Source organism: Oncorhynchus clarkii, chromosome 4, assembly GCF_045791955.1.
Source record: "Oncorhynchus clarkii lewisi isolate Uvic-CL-2024 chromosome 4, UVic_Ocla_1.0, whole genome shotgun sequence".
Lineage (NCBI taxonomy): Eukaryota > Metazoa > Chordata > Actinopteri > Salmoniformes > Salmonidae > Oncorhynchus > Oncorhynchus clarkii.
The window spans coordinates 14,616,285-14,642,295 of record NC_092150.1 but is presented as its reverse complement, the minus strand read 5'-3'; the positions used below and the strand labels follow the sequence as shown (position 1 = coordinate 14,642,295).

At 41.1% G+C, this 26,011-nt stretch overlaps 2 protein-coding genes across 2 annotated transcripts; one reads left to right on the top strand and one right to left on the bottom strand.

The window, feature by feature from the left end:
• The first annotated feature begins 7,321 nt into the window (after positions 1–7,321).
• Positions 7,322–25,891, top strand: LOC139406482 (antagonist of mitotic exit network 1 homolog (S. cerevisiae)). The gene is made up of 16 exons (XM_071149111.1): positions 7,322–7,418; positions 7,586–7,718; positions 9,035–9,164; positions 9,526–9,743; positions 10,501–10,557; positions 10,909–11,020; positions 20,811–21,260; positions 22,709–22,816; positions 23,355–23,532; positions 23,631–23,731; positions 23,857–23,992; positions 24,539–24,623; positions 24,723–24,877; positions 25,027–25,076; positions 25,252–25,392; positions 25,590–25,891. Exons 1-16 carry the CDS (start codon positions 7,399–7,401, stop codon positions 25,637–25,639), a joined length of 2,124 nt encoding a protein of 707 aa, XP_071005212.1. The 5' UTR covers positions 7,322–7,398; the 3' UTR covers positions 25,640–25,891.
• Positions 12,840–15,060, bottom strand: LOC139406481 (electron transfer flavoprotein subunit beta lysine methyltransferase). Its single transcript, XM_071149110.1, has 3 exons — positions 14,551–15,060; positions 14,342–14,472; positions 12,840–14,257 (listed from the first exon to the last, which is right to left on the bottom strand). The coding sequence occupies exons 1-3, from the start codon at positions 14,823–14,825 to the stop codon at positions 13,908–13,910; spliced, it is 756 nt and encodes a 251-aa protein (XP_071005211.1). The 5' UTR covers positions 14,826–15,060; the 3' UTR covers positions 12,840–13,907.
• Positions 25,892–26,011: the final 120 nt, after the last annotated feature.

Here is a 26,011-nt window from a genome sequence, read left to right as displayed (position 1 = left end):
GCAGGATGGAGAGGCTAGAGCAGGATGGAGAGGCTAGAGCAGGATGGAGAGGCTAGAGCAGGATGGAGAGGCTAGAGCAGGATGGAGAGGCTAGAGCAAGATGGAGAGGCTAGAGCAGGATGGACAGGCTAGAGCAGGATGGACAGGCTAGAGCAGGATGGAGAGGCTAGAGCAGGATGGAGAGGCTAGAGCAGGATGGAAGGGCTAGAGCAGGATTTGATAGAGGAGGTGATGATTGAAAACGAAGGAGGAGTGTAGATCACACTGTAAAAAGGGCAATAATGTGGGGCATAGTGACATTTTTAGTTGGGGTAGTGTTTGTGGCGGCTGCTATAATCACTACCACTCCAAGGGGAGAAAATCAAACAACACTTTATATAGAGTGGATAGCTCGATATGAAGATAAACGGGTTCATTGGGAGAGGGTAACATCAAAAGTTGCTGAAGCCGTGAGCGTAATTAAAAGGGCATGGTGATATGGGTGGCTCCATTACAAAATAGGTCTAGTGTCCTAGACGTACGATGTTCTGATAAGGGGATGGTTCTCTTACAAACAGAAATTTGGAAAGAACGTAATGGAACAGAGAGTTTGAGGAATGAAACCAGATTCTCGTCCCTCCCTCATCTTGGCATTGTGTGCGATAGACTCCAGTTAAAATAACAGCAGTTACTAAACTTCAAGTTAGTGTGAGCGGAGGACAAAACTTCTAGCCAGGTGAAGCTACAGATACGAAAGAGAGGGGATTATATCGGAGCAAGAGGTTTTACATACCTGTCACTCCGTATTACCCAACACCAACAGGAATGAAATGGTCAGGGAAGATTTTGGATAGTGGGGAGAAGTAGCTTGTTGGGGCAATCAGACCCTGGACAATATTATGCGAAGAGAGTATAATGACCAGATAGTCCTTGTCGTTAAACGGCATGAGGAAAGCGAGGGATATGGGCAGATGAAGGCTTATTTACATTAGTTCATGAGACAAATATACACCAATGTCTGTGGCAGAGTGGGGGAGGTACAGGACATTCCTATGGAGTGTTGGTGTCGGATGTGGGGTTAACACATGTAAGCCCTCTCCAGGGTATCCCGAAAACCAAGGCCATAGTCTTTACTGGGACAGGAAATAGAGGAATATATGTGACAGAGGCGGAGGGATGCCTCGCCTATAAATTAAGAAAATGGGTGATAGACTCATTAGAGAATGATACCACTCCACTGTGTAGGGTTATACAGGGAATAGGTCAGTGTGGGAAAGACAGTGGTCTGTGCAGAGCGGAAGGACTACTATGAGGATAAGCTCAACTTGGAGGGAGGGTGATCATAACTGTCGCAAAAATAGTGTCATCATTTCATACTTTAATATTTTATTTTACTGATGATGGAACAACAATTGAAAGGGCAATGGTGGAAAAAGTACCCAATTGTCACCCAGTAAAAGTAAAAGTGGAAGTCACCCAGTAAAATACTACTTAAGTAAAAGTTTCAAAGTATTTGGTTCTAAATATACTTAAGTATCAAAAATAAAATTATAAATAATTTCAAATTCCTTATATTAAGTAAAGCAGACGGCACCAATGTACAGATAGCTAGGGGCACACTAACACTCCAATACTCAGACATCATTTTTAAAATATGTGTTTGTGTTTAGTAAGTCCGCCAGATTTAAGGCCGTAGGGATGACCAGGGATGTTCTCTTGATAAGTGCGTGAATTGGACCATTTTCCTGTCCTGCTAAGCATTCAAAATGTAACGAGTACTTTTGGGTGTCAGAGAAAATGTATGGAGTAAAAAGTACATCATTTTCTTTATGAATGTAGTGAAGTAAAAGTAAAAGTTGCCCAAAATATAAATAGTAAAGTAAAGTACAGGCACCCCAAAAAACTACTTAAGTAGTACTTTAAAGTATTTTTACTTAAGTTCTTTACACCACTGTGAGAGAGTTGCCACAGACCCATGTATACAAGAAGCTGTATTCCCAGAGAAAAATATTGCTGTCACAATCGTCGTCAAGAAAATGACCGGACCAAGGTGCAGCGTGGTAAGCGTACATTCCATTATTTTAAATGTTGCCAACAAAACAATAAACAGCAGAACAAATGTGAAGCTCTGTAAGGCTATACATGCCACTAACAAAGACAACAACCCACAAATGAGAAAAGGAAAAAAAGTCTGCCTAAGTATGATTCCCAATCAGAGACAACGATAGACAGCTGTCCCTGATTGAGAATCATACCCGGCCAAAAACAAAGAACCATAAGCATAGACTTTCCCAACCGAGTCACACCCTGACCAAACAACCATAGAGAATAAAAGGATCTTTACGGTCAGGGCGTGACACTTGCAGTACTGGTGGCAGCCCATCTGTTGCAGGGGACAATAAGGAAGCATGTGACCCAGAGATATGTACAACTGGACACTCTCTCAACCCCACTGCTCTCTCCTCCATGTCAAAGGGCAGATAATCAATTGACATACCTCCCAGAGAACTGGGACCAAGTCACGGTAACAGAAATTTGTAGAGGGATTGCGGAAAAACAACCTTGAGGCCCTAAAACCTATGTCACATATAGGGTTTTCACAGGGGGGTGGGGTATGGGTATGCCATTGGATGAGAGATGTGATTCAGATCTAAGTAATGGTAATTATTACCCAGCAGTCCCTACTGTAGCACAACATAAGGAGGCAATAAATAAGCTGGTCAGAAAAACATTAGGAGGGGACTGGAAAAAGCTGAGAATATCTCATAAACGCAATCATATATCTAACGGTAAAGCCGGTGGAGAAAGTTACTGACAGTGACAGAGTTAAAGCAGTAACAATACTTACTGCTGTTACATTGGGAGTAATAACATAAGAGACTTAAGGTTGTGGGATGTGCTGTAGGAACAGCATGGTATTGGACTATTGATCAAATAATGTGGATTTTGGAGTATGCAGCTTGGGCAGTGTTGGCAGTTATGGGGGTAGCTCTGATGGCATTGTTAGAAGTATAGTAAAAGATATAGTAAAAGATTGTTGTTGAAACGCATCTATAATGCGGATTTGCCCCAAGAGGAGGTGAAATAGCCCTTGATGGAAGACTGAGGAAAAACATAATGGGGATATTTAGAGCCCTACTTTTTGTGGATCTTAGCAGAAAAGCATATCAGTGGGCATAGGGTTCAGGAGTAGCAGGAGTCTGGTTCCTCAAGCTGTTCAGAGATGTAGTTTATAAATGTATCTGCAAAGAAGCTTATGATAATCAGTAGAATTTAGGATTAATTTAACTCATGAGTGTTTTTTGTTGAATGTTTTCACATTTTCTCTATCTATCAAGTCTGTTTCTATCACACTCTCAAGTCTGGAGAAGAAAGAAGAAAGTCGACAGCAGGCATTTGAAATGATTGCTTAGTGATATTAAACAATAAGAAATGTTTATGGTTTAATATTGGGGACTGATGGATTCTGTTAAAATGTAACATGTTTCAAGTTAAACTGTAGTTTGTTTGTATCCTGTTTAGTGAATGATTACTGTGAGTATTAATGGAGTTTAGGCCATGAAACTGTGCATGCAAATTTTGAAAGGTTGACCTAATCAGATAAGAGGAAATTGCCCAGGATCAGAGAGCAGGGTCAGGCCCAGGACAATGAAGATGGATGGGGTGTGATTCTGACATCTAGCTAAACAAAGAGAGGACCATGGACATTCCACAGGGGAGAGATGGGAAACTCATTCAAATCAAAGTTTGTTTGTCACTTGTGCCGAATACAACAGTGAAATGCATACTTACAGGCTCTAACCAATAGTGCGAAAAAAAAGGTATGTGTGTGTATGTGTGTAGGTAAGTAAAGAAATAAAACAACAGTAAAAAGACATTTGAAAATAACAGTAGCAAGGCTCTATACAGACACCTGTTAGTCAGGCTTATTTTTACGCTACTGCTTATTGAGGTACATGTAGATATGGTTAAAGTGACTATGCATATATGATGAACAGAGAGGATCAGTAGCGTAAAAAGAGGGGGTGGTGGGTGGTGGGACACAATGCAGATAGCCCGGTTAGCCAATGTGCGGGAGCACTGGTTGGTCGGGCCAATTGAGGTAGTATGTACATGAATGTATAGATAAAGTGACTATGCATATAAGATAAACAGAGAGTAGCATTGGGGTTATAAAATGTATAGCTGGGGAGGTGACACCTACAAGAGGGTGGTGACCAAAAGGAGGGAAGAGTATAAGATGTGTTGTGAACTTTCTAAATGTATGCTCTCAGCTAACGGTATCCTTGGTAATAAACACTTGAAACCTCTCTTGAGCTTTTGGGCTCAATTCCTTATTGCTAAGAGGTTGCAATAGCATGTTTCTTTTTAACATCAGCAAAGTTAATCTAATCCTGCAACATCTGGAGAAGCAGTGCACATTACTCAGGTACACTTACAAATGTTCTAGGGTCCAAGGCCTTTATTTTCTGCAGAGTTTCAGGGTTTTTGGAGTAAAACAGAAGGTCATGCACACTCCTACTCTACCAGGCTGTCATAGAGAGCGTTCTATTCTATGGCATTTCAGCCTGGTTTGGCAACTTCTTAGATACCTTAAAATCAATCGCCTGGTCCAGACAGCCATGAAGGTGATGGGTGAGGTCTTTGAACCAACAATCCTGAGACAGGACATGAAAATAAATGTCAGACCCCTCCCATGTACTCCACCCAGAGTTTCAGCTTCTCTCCTCAGTCAGACGCAACAGGGTTCCTCAGTGTAATCTGAACAGATATAAGCACTCCTTCAACCCCCTGTCAGTGAAACAACTAAACAGCAGTGTGTAGGGGAAGACCATGAGCAATGTGATATACAATGAGTGTACAAAACATGAATAACACCTTCGTAATATTAAGTTGCACCCAATTCTGCCACAAGATGTCAAAAGCGTTCCATAGGGATGCTGGCCCATGTTGACTCCAATGCTTTCCACAGTTGTGTCAAGTAGGTTGGATGTCCTTTGGGTGGTGGACCATTCTTGATACACACTGGAAACTGTTGAGCGTGAAAAACCCAGCGTCGTTGCAGTTATTGACACAAACCGGTGCACCTGGCATCTAGTACCATACCCCATTCAAAGGCACTTATAGATTTTGTCTAGCAGCTGCCCATTCACCCTCTGAATGGCACACATACACAATCCATGTCTCAATTGTCTCTAGGTTTAAAAATCATTCTTTAACCTGTCTACACCTTTTCATCTACACTGATTGAAGTGACATCAATAAGGAATCACAGCTTTCACCTGGATTCACCTAGTCAGTCTATGTCAGGGAAAGAGCAGATGTCCTCAATGTTTTATATACTTATATATATATATATATATATATATGTATATACACATACATACACACTGATAAAGGGAACACTAAAATAAAGGGAACACTAAAAAAATAAAGGGAACACTAAAATAACACATCCTAGATCTGAATGAATGAAATATTCTTATTAAATACTTTTTTCTTTACATGGTTGAATGTGCTGACAACAAAATCACAACAAAACAAAAAAAAAATGATCAATGGAAATCTAATTTATCAACCCATGGAAGTCTGGATTTGGAGTCACACTCAAAATTTAAGTGGAAAACCACACTGATGTAATGTCCTTAAAACAAGTCAAAATGAGGCTCAGTAGTGTGTGTGGCCTCCACATGCCTGTATGACCTCCCTACAACGCCTGGGCATGCTCCTGATGAGGTGGCGGATGGTCTCCTGAGGTATCTCCTCCCAGACCTGGACTAAAGCATCCGCCAACTCCTGGACAGTCTGTGGTGCAACGTGGCGGCGTTGGTGGATGGAGCGAGACATGATGTCCCAGATGTGCTCAATTGGATTCAGGTCTGGGGAACGGGCGGGCCAGTCCATAGCATCAATTCCTTCCTCTTGCAGGAACTGCTGACACACTCCAGCCACATGAGATCTAGCATTGTCTTGCATTAGGAGGAACCCAGGGCCAACCACACCAGCATATGGTCTCACAAGGGGTCTGAGGATCTCATCTCGGTACCTAATGGCAGTCAGGCTACCCCTGGCGAGCACATGGAGGGCTGTGCGGACCCCCAAAGAAATGCTACCCCACACCATGACTGACCCACCGCCAAACCGGTCATGCTGGAGGATGTTGCAGGCAGCAGAACGTTCTCCACGGCGTCTCCAGACTGTCACATCTGTCACATGTGCTCAGTGTGAACCTGCTTTCATCTGTGAAGAGCACAGGGCGCCAGGTGCGAATTTGCCACTCTTGGTGTTCTCTGGCAAATGCCAAACGTCCTGCACGGTGTTGGGCTGTAAGCACAACCCCCACCTGTGGACGTCGGGCCCTCATACCACCCTCATGGAGTCTGTTTCTGACCGTTTGAGCAGACACATGCACATTTGTGGCCTGCTGGAGGTCATTTTGCAGGGCTCTGGCAGTGCTCCTCCTGCTCCTCCTTGCACAAAGGTGGAGGTAGCGGTCCTGCTGCTGGGTTGTTGCCCTCCTACGGCCTCCTCCACGTCTCCTGATGTACTGGCCTGTCTCCTGGTAGGATTAAAAATAATTTGCCAGTAGATTGTGGACTTGATTCATGATGATGATGACTATAACGTGATTTGAGGTCATTTTATCTGTGGCCATTGACCTTGAGCCTTCTTGGAAGGGCACTTGTAATATAGCTATGGCAGTGTCAGGACACAAAGGGCTGAAATGTTGGATATCTACCCTTACTAAGGACTTCCATTTAGCATGTGTCCCGATGAGTGACAGAAGACTGAGCCAATCACGGCGCAATACTTATATTTTCCGCTGGCTAAAAGTATTTTTTTTTGTTCAAAAGTATCTGTAATATGATTACAATAAAACATTTAAAATAATTAAAAAAGGCATAAAATACACTTTTTCTCCCGGGTAGGTGTAGTTTGCCCCGGGTGAAAAGTGACTGACTGGGATTGTTCGACATTGCGCATTGATCGCCTATTCTGTGAAGAGCGAGGCTGCAATCATTCAATTCGCCCTTGCACTCCTTCTAAACAAAGGTTTTAAAAATATATATATATATTTTTTTGTAACAATTTGTCAAAAACGCAGTCCACTCTGTGTTACAGATTATAATTTTGGAAACAGAAACCTGTATGGAGATCAAATGTTTCAACGATGAAAATATTTGCTGAATTTCGGCCAAAATCTTCCTCCATCTTTTCCCACAGCCGACCACTGGGCTTCCTGTCGTCACCAAATTTGGTAGTGAGTGGAAACTCTAACCGGATGCTTCACATTTATACATCTGGTGAGATATCTGGCTCATTGTTTTATCTGTGTTTGGATCACCTGTCAGGGAGCTAGCTTTAGGAGGTTAGCTTCTCCATATCCACTTGCCCAGACACAGGAGTGGCATTTTGGCAATGGATTCGCTTTTGAATATGTGAGTGGGTAGCTCTGACAGGTTACAGAAATGTTAGTTTTTTGAGCGTCTATGAAATGTGATTTGTAACAATTCGTCTAGCTAGCTTGCTAGGTGTCTAGGGTAACTAACGTCACCTACTAATTAGATAGTTACATGTTCATTGATGTACATTTCCGTTCTTGCAGAAGCGCCGAATATGTCGCAATCTATGCGGACAGATACCTCAGTAACTGCATGGCTTTACCTGCGGGCATAAAAGACACGCTGCTACGAATCATGTCATCACAGGGCACGGTGACCGACCTAAACATCAGCCAGGTATTAGCTGTGTGTTATATGAAATACGGTTGTCCACTGTGGTTCTGGAGAATTCCTGTTCTGGAACCACAGTGGACACTTTCAGTTCTGGCTGTGTGCAGGTTTTTGTTCCAGCCTAGCAGTACATATATCATCCACCAGCAGCGCCCTCAATTGAGCTAGGGCATGTGTTTAGCCAAGGATTATGGATATACTGACAAGATACATCTCTCAACCCTAACAATGGGAGTCATCCACAAAGCGGCACAGCAGGTATTGAGAATTTTCCAGTACATGTGTGCACATTATACATCTTAGAGTAGTAAGCAGAATCAGTGCACTCTATATGTGTGTCTAGGTCATTAGGCTAATGGAAGCCATTACCTAGTCCAGTGAGGTCCATTAGACGTGCATTATGAGCATAGGTTTGCATTACTTAAGCACCATTAGACATGCACATGCATTAGGAGTGTGCATGTCTGTTTATTTTTGTAACTTTGCTATGGTTACGCCACCAACAGAATCTATGCCCCAATGTCTGCCAATAAGAAAATGGAAACCAAGCTGAAGTGAGTGCAAGGCAAAAAGATAATGGTGGCTAAATGCCAGAGGGAATGAGTCATTAACATAAAGAGGAGTTACTATGTGTGTGACGTAAGGATGAAAACTGTATAGAAAGTGTGTGCCGAGGCTGGAAAGTTGGTTGATCGTGAACCAGCTTGGCTTGTTACTTTGTAATAAAGTCTATTTGTATTCACAAGTTCCGGTATCTGAGAAATATATTTCCACGACACAAGCTGTCTAGCTCCCACCTATTATTATTTTTGGCTTGGTGGATACAATTCAATATAGTAATCCTATTTTGAATATTCGATGAGGGTCGTTGAGGTGAACTGCTTGTATTCAATGGAGAGATGCGCTATGCTACTAGCCCCATACCATGAATATGATTAGCTAACCTGAGACAACTCCAATATTACGTTTTTTTTCTCAGAGTTGCCGGGATGTCACGTGTCCTACTTATCAGTACATTTGTAACAACTTAAGCATTACAAAACTTCTATTTGATAAAATCCACCTCACGTTGCAAATAAACCCTAAAAAAAAACTGATGACCAAATTCGACACACTCTTATTGACCTCCATACAAAAACTTCTTGCTTGGTGGGCGAAACAAAACAAAAAAAAGACAGATTTTCCCCCGAGTTGGGCCTCTCTTCCTCTCTGGTTTGGCCAGCACTAACACACATGATTCTAATCAAGGTCATGTTATTCATTCTGTGTTACTACTGGGATAGAACCAACTCCTGCACACTTCCTACTGTGTTTGTCCTCAGCTGATGCATCTTGGGACACACAAGCTGGACATGGTGAACTGCAGAGTGTCTGACTCCGCCCTGCAACAGATCCGCTGTCCGCAGCTCCGGATGATCCTTCTGCGAGGCCAACCCAGCATCACCTCAGATGGTACCTGCCTACCAAACTGAACATTTTCGGTGTTAAAGAAAAACCCATCTGGACCATCTCTTTGTTTACAATACAGTACTTTACAATGTAATGATCATCATAATACAATACATTGCCTTTGATAATGGCTGACCCTTGCTGTGACCCCACTCTGAGGTTGTCTCAGGGGGAGTTGGGATATGCAAAAAACACATTTGCAATTCACACATGCATATAATACAGACTTGTACATGTGTGAAACTGATCAAATATAAGCACCCACAAAGTAAATATTATTACAACACAATATGACATATGATGTGATCTAATACAATTACATTGCTCTATACAACTAACATGTTGATTGGTCGGTTCTCTGTAGGTGTGAGGGCCCTGGCGGCCTCCTGCCCAGGCCTGCAGGTCGTGGATCTGACTGAGTGTGCTGCAGTGACCGATGAAGGGGTCCTGGCGCTGGCCCACGGCTGCAGTTCGCTGGAGGTCCTCTCCCTCTGGGGCTGCTCTGCTGTGGGAGATGCCGCCCTGCTGGCACTGGCAGGAAACTGCAGGCTTCTCCATAGCCTCAATCTCTCGGGAACCCAGGTAATTCAATTGAGTGAGTGAGATGCTTATTACGTTTTCACTGCAGATTCACGCACAGATTGGATGACATATCTCTCTAAATAAACTTAAACCCTGGGTTTAGGACTGAATACTTTGTGAAGGCTGCGTTCCTCCTATTCCTAAGATTTAGATTATCTTAGTATAACAGGAATTTATGGTTTATCCCTCTGGAACACAGCATTACCAGGTTGGTACTTTGGAAGAGGAACATTTAATTTGTCATCTTATATGGCCTGAATAAGGAACAGGTCATCCTGTTCCTCTTAGTATCCGTAAGATTGCTCAATCGCATGGTTTCAAGTTGCTCTTTTGACTTAATCAGACTGTTTTATAACTGTTTCTAAACTGCCATGTTCTAACTTTTTGTGAAACAATCTTTTGTGGTTTCTGTTAACTGAGGTTGTGTGTCCTTGGTATGATTTGTCTGCTACCTCTGGGACTGTTATCTAGTGATAAGTAGAAGTAACTGACTCATCCAAGTGACCCCCCACACCCCTCACCATTTTTTCTATAAATGTCTGCATGAACAAAGAGCAAGTCTAATTGTTTTTTCCCTTGCATGAATGCTCGTAATAAAGCTTTTGTATATTGAGATCCAACTGCCTTCTGAGAGGTTTTTCCACCACAACGCACATTAGAAGTACCAGATTTCTGATGTAGCTAATGTACACTGCTTATTGCTTGTAAGTAAGTCAATCACCTCAGCAAAACTGAGATCATATGTGCTTTGTTTCAGGTTACAGATGAGGGTGTCATTGGGCTGGCTACTGCACCGTGCTCTAATAGTTTGAAGGTAAGAAGACCAACAATAATTTCCTCATAGAGGACAATAAACTCTGTCCCTTTATGCTTTTGTTGTTGTGTAGATCTTGTTTGTTCAAACTTAAAATGATAAATTAATACCCCTAGTATAGTATAAGTGTGCAAAAAAGTAGCTATGGGCACACGTTCTTCAAGGTGATGGCTATGGCAGCAACTTAGTATCTAAGCACACTTGGAAAGATAACGTCCAACCTTGATTCAAGTCTTATTTGTTTTTATACAAAGACTTCCAAGTGTGACGTTTTCCCATGTTATTTTGGAGCCAGAGTATTATGTCTAGGCAGACAGGGATCTATAAACTATGTGATTGGATGTGTTGTAGGAACTCCAGTTGGCCCGATGTCGTAACCTGACAGTCAAGGCCGTGAAGGCTGTCCTTACAAGCTGCCCCAACGTCCGGATCTTTACCTTCGATGGATGTCCTCTCATCACTGGTGAGCCTTTAGCTCAAAGTATAAGTTGTCTACTATAACAGCATTAAGAATGTACCGTAAGCTCACTCCACAGCTGATTAGAAATGTTGCCGATGGAGTTATCCAATTAGATATTTTTTCAATCTGTCTCTCTTCTCCTGCCAGAGGATCTCTGATGGCTAACAATAACATATAACATACACTCTCTCCCACATTGACATTGTTAGTTTCTAAAATCTCTACCCATCTCCTCTTATCAATGCCTGCCACATGTAATTGCTTCCTTGCACTCAACACATTCCAAGCTTACTTGCACACACTATGTACCTTCCTCCTATAACCCTTAACATCTGGTGTAGAACCTCTAAATCCTAGCACTCCATCAGTGAAATGAATAAGTATATTTCACATTCTCAAAACCCAACAACAGCTAAAACCTTAACCTCCTTTGTCTTTCAGATCAAGAGGCCCTGCATAACCTTTTAGACCCAGATAAGTTCCAACAGGTATCATGGACAGTGTACTGAGGGAAAAGTTACCCATAAATGCAGACCTAGGAACAGATTACCCTACCCACAATCCTTAACCTACCCCTTAGATTATCTGACCCTGGATCAAGGCATTAGGAGCAACTTGTACTTACTCCAAGGGAGCACTGAAGAGGATGGCAGGAGGAGGGATGGAAAGAACACACACAAACTCCTTAAAAGCTTCTGGGACCAAAGTGACTGAACTAGGCTAATGGTTGTTATTTACAGTCCGCTAAAGAAAAAAACACCGGTCTCAGTAAATCTTAGCTTTGTAGTGTGATTATCATCAATAACAGTGGTTGAAGATCAAACCTCGATAGTTAGTTGGATGTGCTGCTCAGTGTTCTATTCTCTGTCAATGTTTGCAATTTATACACAGAAAAACATTTCTTATTTATTCTCTAACAATTGTTTTTTTGTAAATGCACTTAGGACATGCTTTTCACTGTACTTCATTTGAGATGTCCTTGCTGTAACCTGGTTGTATGCACGCAGCACCCTGTCCTTGATTTAGAAATGGTTACTCTCTTCTCCTGTTGTAAATATGTAAGCACAAAAGTAGTGATACAATCTTACATTTGGAAATAAATAATATGTTGGAGCCAAGTCTGTTCAGGTACACTGGGATGCGAACTGCCTGTTTAACTATATGTGTAACATGGAAAAAACATGCTTCTCTCTCTGTTTGGGCCCTTCACATAGTAGTAGGTTCATTGTATGTATGTTAGGTAAAGGCTCTTCTCAGGAAGGTATGGGCTTCTTTGCCTTTGTACTTCTTATGTAAAACAAAGAAGATAAGATGTACCAATGCATACATGACCTTCATTACAGAAGGTATGCTGATGGAAACATGATGCACCTGAGCTCAATTTCAAGTCTCATTGCAAAGGGTCTGAATACTTATGTAATTAAAGTACTTTTTTTTATTTTGCAAAAAAATTAAATCTGTTTGCACTTTTTCATTATGGGGTATTGTGTGTAGATTGATGTGAGAAAACATTTATTTAATACATTTTAGAATATGGCTGTAACGCAACCAAATGTGGAAAAAGGGAAGGGATCTGAATACCTTCCAAATGCACTGTACATTTAGAATACATTTCAAAGATAAGAAAGATGGTAGCTGAGAATTAATCAAAGATTCTAATATTTTAGCTAGGCAAGAAGGCCGATAATTATCTAGGTCACATGGGTCATAACCTTTGTGAAGGGGCGTACATGGACCACCTTACAAACCCTTGGGATAGTACCAGGTTAATGATTCAGCAATCAGAGAGGCAGAGAGCTGCAGCAAAAATGGATCAAGCATATCAGCGCCAGAGGATTTATTTTACATCAATCTTAAGCAAGGCATCTAGCACATAACAGATAGTAAATTGTTGAAATGAAAACAAAGATTCCCTAGAAGTTGACAGATTAACTGTTGAGTCAGCTAGAGTCTGGCAAAGGGAAGAGCAGATGATTGACTGACCAGGGTCAACTATACCGCCGTTTCTCTCAAATAAAAAGCATGCCGAGATAAAATTATGATTAAAAGCATCACTTATCACATTCTTCTCAGTTATGTCAGTCAGGCAGAACTTGATAAGGCAGGGATGAAGAGGAATTTGTACGCTCAGTGCATTTACTGTTTTCCAAAATAAGAGCTTAAAAAGTAGCTTGATTTAGCTTTCTTAAACGAGATAGTACATCTGTTTCTCAATTGTCTGAAGGATTGCCAGTCCACTACAGAGTCAGTTTCCTTGCTTTGGCCCAAGCCTGATTTCTCCTCTGAATGAGCTCAAATAATTCCAAAGAAAACCAAGGGTTTAATCTATTTTTGACTCTGAATTATTTAAAAAGGGCGTGTTTATCTGCCAGATGAATAAATATGGAGTATAATTTTTATAGAGCCAACTCAGGGTCAGGAGGTAGTGGCTAAATCAGGACATGTCATGAATGATAGTAAGGAGTGTGGATGCCCCCTACTGTTAGGTCATTGGATTGCAGTCTGACTGCAGTGTAAGTTTACATGCCTTATTGTTAACACAGATGTGATTGATTGCATTTGAAATATGTACTGTATTACATTTGTTACTTGTCATTTTCAAATCATAGATCTGTGTACAACTTTGTTGTTGAGACAACACCCCATACTACTGTGGCATTATTGCTGGGTTTTGAATAAAAGAGATATGCTTAGGTTTGAGATATCAAAAGAGGTGTTTGTTTAACAGTACATTTGACTTCATGGCAAAGAAGATTGACAAGTTTTAATTGAGTCAATGCCAGGCACTTGCTGATAGCAATTCCACAATCATATGTCAAGTGTCACGAACAACAACAGTTGAAGGAGTGCTCTAAAGCACATACAAATGTGGGTTTGTGAAAGATGTCTGTCAGAGTTCAGGCAGGTAGCGCCACACAGTGCTGCAGGTCAGTCCATAGTTCTCCTCTCTGACAGCTTTAGGCAGTTCAAACTGAGCCTCCTGACGCAGGAGCCTCCTGATGCCGTGTCCTTCAAACTGGGCCCTCCCCGGGTCTCCTATCAGGACCTGTGTCCCGTGGGTCTGGATGCAGCAGTTTAACCAGCTGTGAAGGCTGTCCGCCAATGCCTCCTCATAGAACATGTCTCCCAGGAGGATGAGGTCATATTCCTCGGGCTCTGAACTAATCACATTCTCCATATCACAAGGGAGGGGGTTCAGGCCATTCAGCTCACAGTTCAGCTGGGTCGCGATGGCTGCAACTGGAACGAGGGAGAATCAGGACAGAGGTCTTCATACCCCAAGGATAGAATCAATCAGTGAAATGTACAAAAGTGTTGTCTTACCAGGGTCGATGTCATTGGCTACTACATGAGAAGCACCGCATAACTTGGCAGCTATAGCAGAGGCTCCACAGCCGCACCCCAGATCTAACACTCTCTTGCCCTGTGACACTCCAGGGTTACTCAATAGATACCTAGAGAGGTGGTGGGTTATATTATGGGCTTATTAGTGGTAATTAATTTACAATAGTGCATTCAAAACAATAACATACCTGGCGAGTGCTTGTCCCCCTGGCCAGTATATTGCCCAGAATGGGTCAGAGAAAGGCCACAGTTCTGGTCTTGCATGCCAAAACCGACAATTTGGGGTGAACAGTCTCAAATGGATTTCTGGGGTCAAGTTATGCTTTCTTACTATCTCAGTGTTTTCTATAATAAATTTCTTTATATCATTATCTGAGGCGAAGCCTTGAAGGTACCTATTTGTACTAGTGCAAAGTGTTTTGACAATGTTCATATAACCAAAAACTCCAAGCCTGGTTAACATTTTGTTAGCTAGCTACCTAGCTACTTACTAAATCAAAAAAGCATGCCATCAAACGCAAACGTACATAGATATGTTCACAGTGTAGCTAGCTAGCTGCAAGTTTTTAATTTTTTTATTTTACCAACTATATAGCTACCGACGGTTCAGTGTTTTTCCCCATTTCACACAGAAATGTCAATATGTAAATCCTAACCAATGAAGGCACAAGAGCGTTGTTCCCACACGGAAGCAAAACATGACCAAATAAATGTACAACGCGTGTATGATGCCACTGCACTATAGCGAATAGTACTTTTCGTTCCGCTCTGTAAATTTTTTTCCAGCCAATCTCATTTGGATCATATTAATGCCAAGCTTCTCGTGGATGGGGCAAAGGCAGCATCATCTTTCCACTGCACACAGCGCCATTTTAGGCAGATTTCATAACTTTTGATTTGTCAAATGTATTTATTTATTCAACAATTGGGTAATTTGGAATCTCTTTATTGAGTAAGAAGGCATAGGCATGCATTTAAGAACATATAACATGCTATTACTATTGTTAAGAAAGAAATTAGATAAGTAGACATGAACGGAAATAATCACGGGAAGTGCACAGCTCTACTGTGCGTAGAAGTGGTGTAGGTGTACACAAAGGGTATGGAAGCCCAATCCCTCTATGGAAAAAAATGTCGATACTATAAAATAAATGTCAAGATACTATCTAAAAAAAAGTATGTACTAAGTCGAAATTTTTAGATAGTAGACCATACTTATAGAAAATGTGTCTTCATTTGTAACAGTGTGGTGATTTCAGAGGCGACACCACAGGTCCCAGACTGGTGGTTCCGGATCTGGTAGGCTACCTAACCAGGTAAAACTTCAGACCCTAGTTGTAGGGTATGACATAGAAATAAATCAGCTGTTAAACAGTTTTATATGGGCTATGATGGGACTAGATGTTTTCGAAGCAGGTCATATTGTTTAAAAAAAACTAGACAACTGCGATTGGATAATAGAACTGAACTTGCTTTATGCAGGGTTGCATTGTGTAGGACTTTGCATCTGTAATGTGAAGGTTAATCACACAGTATGTCATCACCTTTGTGTTGATTGATTAATTCAATAAACTATCAAAAATAAAAAGATTTGCACACTCCATATATAAACTCCCAGTAATTTATTGGGTACATCACCAACGTTTCGGCATCATCTTCTTCAGGATAACACCATGAATACTTGAACAAGATTATGTAGACAAAGAGTGCAATTAGTGCAACCAATGACAATAGTGAAGGGTGTGTCATAATGATTAAGTTAATTAGAATGAATTGAGTGAAACTTAAAAAACAATAGTTTATGGCATATGAAATATATTAGGCTATTTTTATCATATGCAAATATAATTGAATATTGTACATAAAAGTAGCATCAACATACATTATTGTTTAATTCAATTTCACATATTTAATTAATTCAAACCAATGATTTGGAATTGATAAAGTCTAGGCAGCCTAGCCAGCCAAAGTGTAAATATAAACCGAATTTGATCACATTAATATTTTCTCTTAACACATACATGTATAAATAGGCATATTTTAGGCAATAAATACATAACATTACCGCTTTGTTTCCCCTGGCTAGAGGAAATCAAGAGTGCATAGGCTTCTCTAGGCTACCTGCAGCTGTGGTTGTTATCAGTAGGCTACAGTAGATCAGACTGAAGCACCCTGTTAATTGTGCATGAGTTGACAAATCATGAGGCAAATCAGTCTAAACAACAGTACTTTGTCCCTATTTTCAATGCTACTGTGTCAATATTTTTTATTCAATTGAATCAAAAGTGTTGGGGCAAATGCCATCTGGCCAGTAGTTTGTGCTGATCACTGCAACGTGGATAGATGGAAATTGCCACATAATGCTACAAATGAAGAAGCATATATATATGTTCTACTCTCTAGAAATGTCAAGTTAGTATCTTGCAATGTTGAGATAGTATTGACATTGTAATGTTTTTTTTGGTGGTGGGAATGGGCTTCCATACATTGTACGTTTGAAATGAAACATACCTTGAGAGACTGTTGTTTTGTTGGTACTGAGACTTCACTGACATCTGAAACTGAAAGGAGATCACATTGAGTTTCAGATGTCAGTGAAGTCTCAGCATTGACAACAACAGCCTTTCAGGGTATGTTTCATTTCAAACTTACAATAGGTTTGAAGTTGAACAGAGAACAATAACAAGTGCTGGTGATGCGTGAGATTTGTCTTACAGCCTACATCCTGCTGTTGAGAACAATACTTTTTGCTCAAACCATTCATCATAAATTCTTATTAGAGTGTGTCTGTTTCCTGTCTAATGCAAAAACTGCTGATTGTCATTGAACAGTTGATGTTCCAAGTGTGGAACAATCGATAATGCAACCAATCAACAGATGTAATAATATCACTACTAGTGATATGGGGGATCTGTTCAGTGGTGGAAAAAGTACTCCATTGTCATACTTGAGTAAAAGTGTAGAAGTATTTTGTTTTAAATATACAAAAAGTAAATGGAATTGCTCAAATATACTTAAGTATCAAAAGTACAGGTAAAAGTATAAATCATCTCAAATTCATATTTAGATAGCCAGGGGCACACTCCAACATAATTTAAAAACAAAGCCTTTGTGTTTAGTGATTAGGCCAGATCAGAGGCAGTAGGGATGACAAGGGATGTTCTCTTGATAAGTGATAAGTGCGTGAATTGGACCATTTTCCTGTAAAAATGTAAGAAGTACTTTTGAGTGTCAGTACTTTTGGGTACTTTTTACTGGGTTTTTTCTTTAGGAATTTAGTGAAGTAAGAGTAGAAGTTGAAAATACTGTAACATGCTGACCACACGCAAGTGTTGCAAAATAAATGTGCACATACTTGTTATTCAAACATTGCACCACACTGCTTGCAACGAGTGCGTGCATAGCCAGGCACTTGACGAGCTGCAAGTCCCGCCTCTCCCATCTCCTCAGTGGTTTTTTGGAGCATATACCCACATGGGTGATTGAAAGATGAACTGAGGTCCACACTCCAGTCTGTAGTGGTAATGCACCTTAAAGTTGGTTGACAACCACCATATAAAGTTCAAAGAAGAAGAAGCCTGAAGGAGGAGAGATTACTAGATTACTAGAAATCCACCCTTTTATCTGTGGATTAATTGTTGGGAGTAGAGGACCTTGTGCCTTTCAGGTAAATTAACAACCCAATGTTTATATCCCAGGACAAATGAGTTAACAACAGCAAGCTAGATAAATTGCCACAAATGTTTAATGCTTTTCGACATGTTCCCAAATTAATATAGTTGTTTCAGAATTTTTGATCTAATGGAGTCTGGTATGGAATAATTTCTCTTTACCTAAGTGACTTGTTTAAAGGCGTTGCATAGAGACCCTCAAATATTTCCTTGGGTTCCTGAGTGGCACAGCGGTCTACAGCACTGCATCTCAGTGCTTGAGGTGTCACTACAGACCCTGGTTCGATTCCACAACCGGCTGTGATTGGGAGTCCCATAGGGTGGCCCAGTGTTGTTAGGGTTTGGCCTGGGTAGAATGTCATTGTAAATAATAATTTTTCTTAACTGACTTGCCTAGTTAAATAATAGATAAAATAAAAGGTAAGGGCATACTTAAGAGGTTTTACATTAGCTTGAAGCAAGTCTTTCTGCCATACATTCTTGTTTCCATGGTGACGCCCTGATTCGCTGACTAAAGGGCTAGTCAAAGCAGGGTTGCCATGTCTGCAGTTTTCTGCTAATTGGGCTACTTTGAAAACGAACTCTTGTTGCATACATATCCAGATGATCCCGCATACTATTTTGCGAAAAACGATGTCGTGTTCGAAGCGTAGCGTTAGTCCACTATTGGCTGAGTCACGTGAGTGAGAGGGGACATCTTTTATTGCATGTTACTTTGGCATTAATAGGTGCCAGATTTAAGTTTGTAAACAGTCTTTTTTGTGTGAAAAATTAGCATACCAACTTGGTCTATTTTTTGCCTTCTTGAGTAAGGCATCTCTAAAAGGCAGGTATTCCAGCCAAGCTCAGTGTTTTCTGTGATGGTGGGGCAGCCAACGGAAAATACAGAGCGTTAGTAATGTTCTCTAGTTCTGTTGTGATTGGCTCAGTGTTCTGTCACTCATGGGGACACTGTCACCACCAAACCTAAGGGTAGAACTCAAATTCAGTGGAGTGGGTGTGTGGTCCCGAGTCTGGGTTCAAGGGTCTCTTTTCCAATCTTAAAAGGATAAACATTCAACATAGGCCATGGTGTCAATCCAATATTACTTTTTCCGCGCTCAAAACAACTTGAAACTCAGAACTGGGAAATCTGATTTCAGTGAGTTCGAGACAACTGGGAACTCTGGGGGGGAAAAATGAGCTCCGACTGGGAAAATACGTTTGAACGGTCATCCAACGCGGAATTGCAAGTCGGGAACTCGGGCCTCTTTCGAGAGCCTTGACCTGACGTCTTCATGATTCAGCCTTATTTTTTTCAAGAGTTCCCAGTTGTCTTGAAATCACCATATATCCAGAGAATGCCAGAGGTCATTGGTCACAGATAAAATTTCGTCAAATCACATTATATCTACAGCAGCTTTGATGGGACTGCTGATTTTGGACTCACAAAGTGAGTTTTAGAGAAATGTAATTGTCAAATATTGTAAGAGCTTTCATTGTCTACTTATATGCCCCCTATATTTATCCTACGGTTCTGACTTGGTGGACAGGCAGAATAATGTAAGAAATTTCCATGTTTTGAATTCTGTCGCTGTACATTTCAAAAGTGCTGAACAAATAGTTATATTGACTATGTCCATCCTAGCTCACTCATTGTCTTCGTTGAAATTACAGATTGTCTCTTATCCACTCTTTGTCCACTTATTCCATAGTTTGTACATCTCAATTGTCTGTAGAAACCACATTTGTTTAAGCAAGTCAGCCATGTTTTTTAAAAGGCAGTAAATGAGGCTGAATGAACTGTTTCGCTGCCAGACAAGGCTCCACTGATAGCCAGGTGTAGCAGTGATAAGGTGTTGGGACAGCTTTATGTAGGCCCTAACAGTTTGTGGACACCGTTTGTCAAGGTTATCGTGAAATTAATGTATTGTTTAGTGTTGTGTAGTGGGTTTGCTGGCATGCATCTAAAACACAATTTTTTTTCAAGAGGTAGCCACATCATATCCATGCCATCAACAGCAATTTTCTCACTTTAAAGTACATTTTATTCCAGAGCTTAATCTGGGTCTGGGAAACCAGCCCTTATTGTTTGTCATGACTGGTGATCATTTCTTTTTGAAATTAAGGCAAAATAAACTTCCCTCAGCTTTCGCAAGAACTCAAACAGCTCATTAGTACCTCACATCAGATGTGTATCAGGGTTAAGCAAGTTTCCCTTCCTCTTCCTGACTAGCTTTCAAAATACATTATCTGACATTACTCAGTGCCAAAATAGCTTCTGGGAAATAAGTGGTTATGGTCAAGAAAAGACCTGCTCTGTATTCATTACGCCGATTCTGTTGCCAAACATTTAATCTGTTGCTAAATGTTTTGCAACAAACTGTTTACTACAAACAGAAAACGCAAATGAGAGTTTCTATTGAACAAATTCAGGTAGGTCACTCTCAGTTTCTTTCCGTTTTTATATGGGAAACGTTTATGGAATGAATACACTCCTAAGGACCTGATGTACTGTTTCAGCTGATATCATCAATGCCCTCAGGTGGTAACAATGCCTACATACATACAATCTGCACATAAAATGTCTAACTGATTTGTAGCGGGAGAGATGTCGCCAGAACTTGTAAGGCTGCTATGGGATGGGTTCAACATAAATTGTTGAACAAGGTTTGTGCTCTGTCAACAAGTTAGTATACTGTACTGTATATAAGCTTTGGTAGATAGACTTTCTCAGAGCTATGTTTTTGGAAAACCTTGTCGACTGCATTTCTTAAAACCATTTCTTCTTTCTCCAGCCATGGACATCATAGATCCCATCTTGGGCATAGCGGAGAAGCTCTACTCTCTATGTGGTGAAGTGAAAGCCAACAAGAAGCGATGTCAGCGTTTGGGTATGCGTGTAAAAGCCTTGGAAGAGCTGGTGAGGGCGGTAAAGATGAAGGGGCTGGGGGAATACCCTGCCCATGTGGAGAACGGCCTGAGTGAGCTCAAATTCACCTTAGAATCTGCCCAGGATGTGGTTAAGAAATATGCCAGTGCCAGCTACCTGAAGCGCATCCTGAAGGCCTACGACCAGGGAGATGATTTTGAAAGTTTGAATGAGCGCTTGAATGATGCAGCTCAGGTGCTCTCGCTTGCCCTGCAGGTGGACCAGAGACAGAAGCTACAGCAGGTGTTTCAAGAGGCGACACGATGGAGAGAGGATGAGGAAGACAGAGAGATTGATTGTCTGGAGCTGCAAAAATGTGAGACACCGAGTACACCGTGTGTGGGGTGGGGCAATTTCATGCAGGTGACATTGTGCCAATTAGGGATGCACGATATATCGGTGAACATATCGTTATCGGACGATTAAAAAAAAATTGCTAGAAATGCCAACATCGGTATTAGCCGACGTTTAGTTTAACGGCAGATATGCAAACCCGATGGCGTACATGCCTATTTAACGAAGGTTCATGATGTAATGACGCCACATAAAATGTTGAGCTATACGTGCAACACAGCATTCCTAAACTAGCCCACCATGTCTGCTGTGTGGATCGAGCAGTCAACAAAACAAAATTTCAGCGAGACAACTCAGATTGGAATGGAATTCATTGCCCTTGACAATCAACCGTTCTCTGTGGTGGGTGATGTTGGCTTTTGCCGACTGGTCGAGCACCGGTTAACACTACTAAGTGTGCAATTTTTCCGATGGAACGCCGTTCGAGTCTTTGCCTACCAAAAAAAGATACAGTAGCACTGTCAAAGCTGTACAAAAGTCAGCAAACAAGTAAACACCGGCCACGAACGATGTGTTTACAATACCGCTTTGGTAATAAAGCATCATTTGTTCGACCGCAACTTCTGGGGTAGCTAGCTTTAGCATGCTAACGTTACCTAGCTAGCACCAATACAACCAGCCTGAAAACAATTACCTGTAGAAACTGCAGTCATTTTCATTATTCTAAGCAATGATTTAGGAATCCTTGTGAGTAAGTATTAGCTAGGTTGCCAATTTAATTTAAGTTCATGCAAATAAATAGCTAGCCAGCTATTAATCCCTGTTGCCCAAACCTAACATTATAAGCAGCCAGCTAGCTTCATCTGGCTTGTGAGACTGGGTTATGTGTTATGAAGCTAGACACAATAAGGATTAAGTGGAATTTGCATTACTAACGCAAACTATAGCTACTGAAACAGATTATGTTGTGTTATTTGACGTGTATCTTTTTTGACACCCAAAGACCTAAACGGCCGGCGTTCCATAGAAATCCTGATTGAGAATGAAACGACTGAATAAATTAACAACGAAACAGCACAGCAAGTTAGTGAAAGAAATAGGTTTATATTATGATTTACTGGTAATGGGGACATACAAAAATGCCAACAAAATATCTATTTGGTCAGGGTGTGTGTAACTTTTATGGCCCGGACAACACGGGGCCAATTGTGCGCTGCCCTATGGAACTCCCAATCACGGCCGGATGTGATACAGCCTGGATTTGAACCAGGGACCGTAGTGACGCCTCTTGCACTGAGATGCAGTGCCTTAGACTGCTGTGTGTGTGTGTTAACTATTTAACTGTACTAGAATGCTTAAAAGGCAGCTAAAATTTATAATATTGGTTATCGGTATCAGTTTTTTTTGGCAAGGAAAATATCTAATATCAGTATCAGACAAATGTCATATCGGTGCCAATATAACCCACAGTGCTACAGTCTCTGGCGGAGGGCACCAAGGAAAGAATGGACACAATGCATGAGAAAATGGACTCCACCAAAAAGGATGTGAAAGACATCAAAGCAATGTTGGAAACCTGTGAGTAAGCCTATATAGATAAATGTCTAATTTAATGTAACTAAAAAATGTTTTGTCCTTAGTTGTTGCCAATTGATCACATTCAAACATCATACTGCATTTGGTAACTACTATTTCATTTGGATTCTGAGCAACTTCTGTGTTCATTAATCTCACATTTCCCAACTAGCACCAGGTGATAAAAAGGGGCTGAGAGTCTGTTTGCTCGTTTGTTCCTGTGTGGTTTACACCTTTCTACGTTTCTGTTTGATACTACAAGCACTATTGTTCCACTCACACAAACTATATTGACGGCACTCTGCACAGATTAAAATTATGTGCATGGGATGGTAAACAATATGTCATTCAAATCAGATCCCAAAACACAGCATAGTTTTGCATCCTGCACCAGGCAAGCACCCCCCATCCGCACTGTATTTTACAACACTGTGTGTTGTCCTGTGGTACCTTGAGTTATCTGTGTAATTGATCTGTTATGTTCCTAAGTGCCTGTGTGACTGTATCTTATTGGCTTTGTTGTGTGTTATCCCATTTACAGTACAGAAGCCCAGCATTTTAATTCAAGACATCAGAGAGATCAAGCCAGAGGAGCTGACCTACGACATGCCCAAAGAGCCCATATTAAAAAATGACAACTCAGTTTTGTACAAAGGAGAGTATAACAAATTCACAGTAGCCATCAAAAGATACACCTACCCAAGGACCACAAGCCCAAGGTATGTAGCGTAGCATACAAGACATCTCAGAATTATTTTAGTATAAACTTCAGTTCTAAGCATCTATTTGTCTAATCGGTAATGTTTGTCCCACCCAGTCAGCTGAGAAGCATCTTCAAAAAGGAGGTGGAGACTATGAAGCGCTTTGAGTCGCCAAACATCCTGCGAATGTTTGGGATCTGTGTCCAGCAAGAGGGCGGTGAGTGGGTTACTCTATTTGTTTTACAGTATGTGAAATAGTTGCTGAACAAATAGGAGATGGGATATAATCACCATGTGATTACAGGATATGATATCCTTTTCTCTACCCTTGTTGTCCTGCAGGTCCCAATCCAAACTACCTTATTGTGATGGAGTTTTGTGAGAAGGGCAGTCTAAGAGAGGTGCTGGATTCCCAAAGTAAGCTGCCCTGGGACAGAAGGGCCCGCATGAGTCTGGATGCAGCACAAGGCCTTTACAGGTACAGTATACCACTCTTTACCCTGTGCCTTACACACGTAGACCAGACAGTACACCTATTAAACATGAAGCACCATCTCTGCCATGTCGTTGCCATAAATGTGTTATATTTATACAATTTGAACTAAGGAATTGGCCTATCATACTTTTATGTTGAATAAGGCTCTGTCGCAACCAGTACAGACACCTTCAACATGAAATGTTGGCGGACATGAAAGGGTTCCGCCAGCGCGGCGGAAAGCGACACCAAAAGCTGGCTAATAAAGTCACACCTCTGATGGTCGCACCCCTGTCACAGCCAAATGTCACTAGGTACAATTTGGCTAAATTCAACAGAGGAATGTTGGATGCTATTCATGCATCTTATGATCCACCTATTAACTTCTACCCACCAATAATATACAGTATGGTCTGGTGTTTCCCCTTCACTAAAATAATGGGTACACTGTATCTGTGCCCTGCTCACCAAAGTTCACAGAACAAGAAAGCGTATCCTAATCACACTGAGCTACCCTGACATGACTAGCTAATCCCTCTCTCACTGTAGATTACACCAGTCTGAGAAGAAGTTTCAAGTGCACGGATGCATCAACAGCAGAAAATTCCTAGTAGATATCGGGTACAGAGTGAAGGTATGAGGTTTAATGCATTCCACTACACATCCATGTGTGTTTGGCACTACAAAGTGATAGGCGAAGTACTCCACCTCAATGTAGTTGTTGTGTGGTCAGCTAGGAGGTTTGGAGCTGGTGAAAACAGAGACTTCGTTGAAGAAGTCTAAGGACCGGAAGAGCTGCTCCTTATGCTGCAGCTCCTTATGCTACAGCTCCCCGGAGCAGCTTGAGAGTATCAACAACCCCTACAACAAAGCCTGTGAGATGTACAGGTCAGCTTTCCATCACACACTCAGATATTGTAAATTAATGTAAAATCACAAACCCATTACATTTTTTTATGTTGAAATGGTACTTTTTAGTCTAATGTAGGCCCTCAGTCTACTGCAAGCTCACTCTGTTTGAATTGTGTCCATTGCAGTTTTGGCATTGTCCTGTGGGAGATTGCAACCCGCGAGATTCCCTTCAGAGGTGTGTGTCAACTCTGTTAGTGTTTATTAATCACAGCCTTTCTACTAACAGCAATGCCAATGATACATCTGAAAATAGCATGATTGGGTTTTCTCTCTCTCTATAAGCATATGGTTACTCTGTCATATTTAGACATCTGTCATTCCATTTCTGTTTTCTCTCGTCTTCTGATCAGACTGCTTACCAGAAGAGGTGTTAAAGAGGGTGAGTAAAGACAAATATACTGAACCTCTTCCTGAAGACTCCCCAAAACAGTTGGGAGAACTGATCAACGCCTGTCGCTCCTATGACAGCTTCCACAGGCCAACGGCAGGAGGTAATACCTTCAACACACAACTAATAGGCCCAGACATTATGACCTACTGTAGACCTACATACAATTATTTCACCTGTTCCATATTGATTCCTATTTGTCCTGTTGTCATTGTTTCTTATTTCCATTCTGATCATCATCATTAAGAGGTGTTATAATACCCAGGACAGATTGTGTAATCAAGTCTGTCTGTTTCACAGTGTTGGTGGACAAGCTCCGCAAAGTGGTGGAGCAGTTAGAGGAGGACTAACAGAGTTTCCTCTCCAGAGTTCTCAGAAACATGGCTGGAGAATTGGATAAACAAGAACAGTTCCAGTTTCAGCTCCTGTTTAAAGACATCAACTGACCGCCCCAAATTCATCATGGGATGAACAACACCACACCAACAGACGGTTGATCAAGTGCCTGTGATGTCATTTAAGCCTAGTACATTTTTACATCATTAGTCAGGAATAACTTTGATTGAAACGGTGAAATGATTTGCAATTGATTTGACAAACTATTAAAGCAACACCATCAAATGTTTGCTACTATGGTTCAAAGCTTTGAAAATAAAATATTTAATAATGAAGCGATTTGTTTGTGAGTGACAATTTACAGTATTCAGGACAGTATTTATTAG

Bases quoted from the DNA above. Each gene is read 5' to 3' on its own strand.
- LOC139406482 (XM_071149111.1), top strand. From the start codon at position 7,399: ATGGATTCGCTTTTGAATAT. The intron at 11,021-20,810 runs GTGAGCCTTTAG...TTCTTTCTCCAG, and splicing joins TGGATGTCCTCTCATCACTG to CCATGGACATCATAGATCCC. The intron at 23,533-23,630 runs GTATGTAGCGTA...TGTCCCACCCAG, and splicing joins CCAAGGACCACAAGCCCAAG to TCAGCTGAGAAGCATCTTCA.
- LOC139406481 (XM_071149110.1), bottom strand. From the start codon at position 14,825: ATGTTAACCAGGCTTGGAGTTTTTGGTTATATGAACATTGTCAAAACA. The intron at 14,473-14,550 runs GTATGTTATTGT...CCACCTCTCTAG, and splicing joins GGGGGACAAGCACTCGCCAG to GTATCTATTGAGTAACCCTG. The intron at 14,258-14,341 runs GTAAGACAACAC...CCCTCGTTCCAG, and splicing joins AGCCAATGACATCGACCCTG to TTGCAGCCATCGCGACCCAG.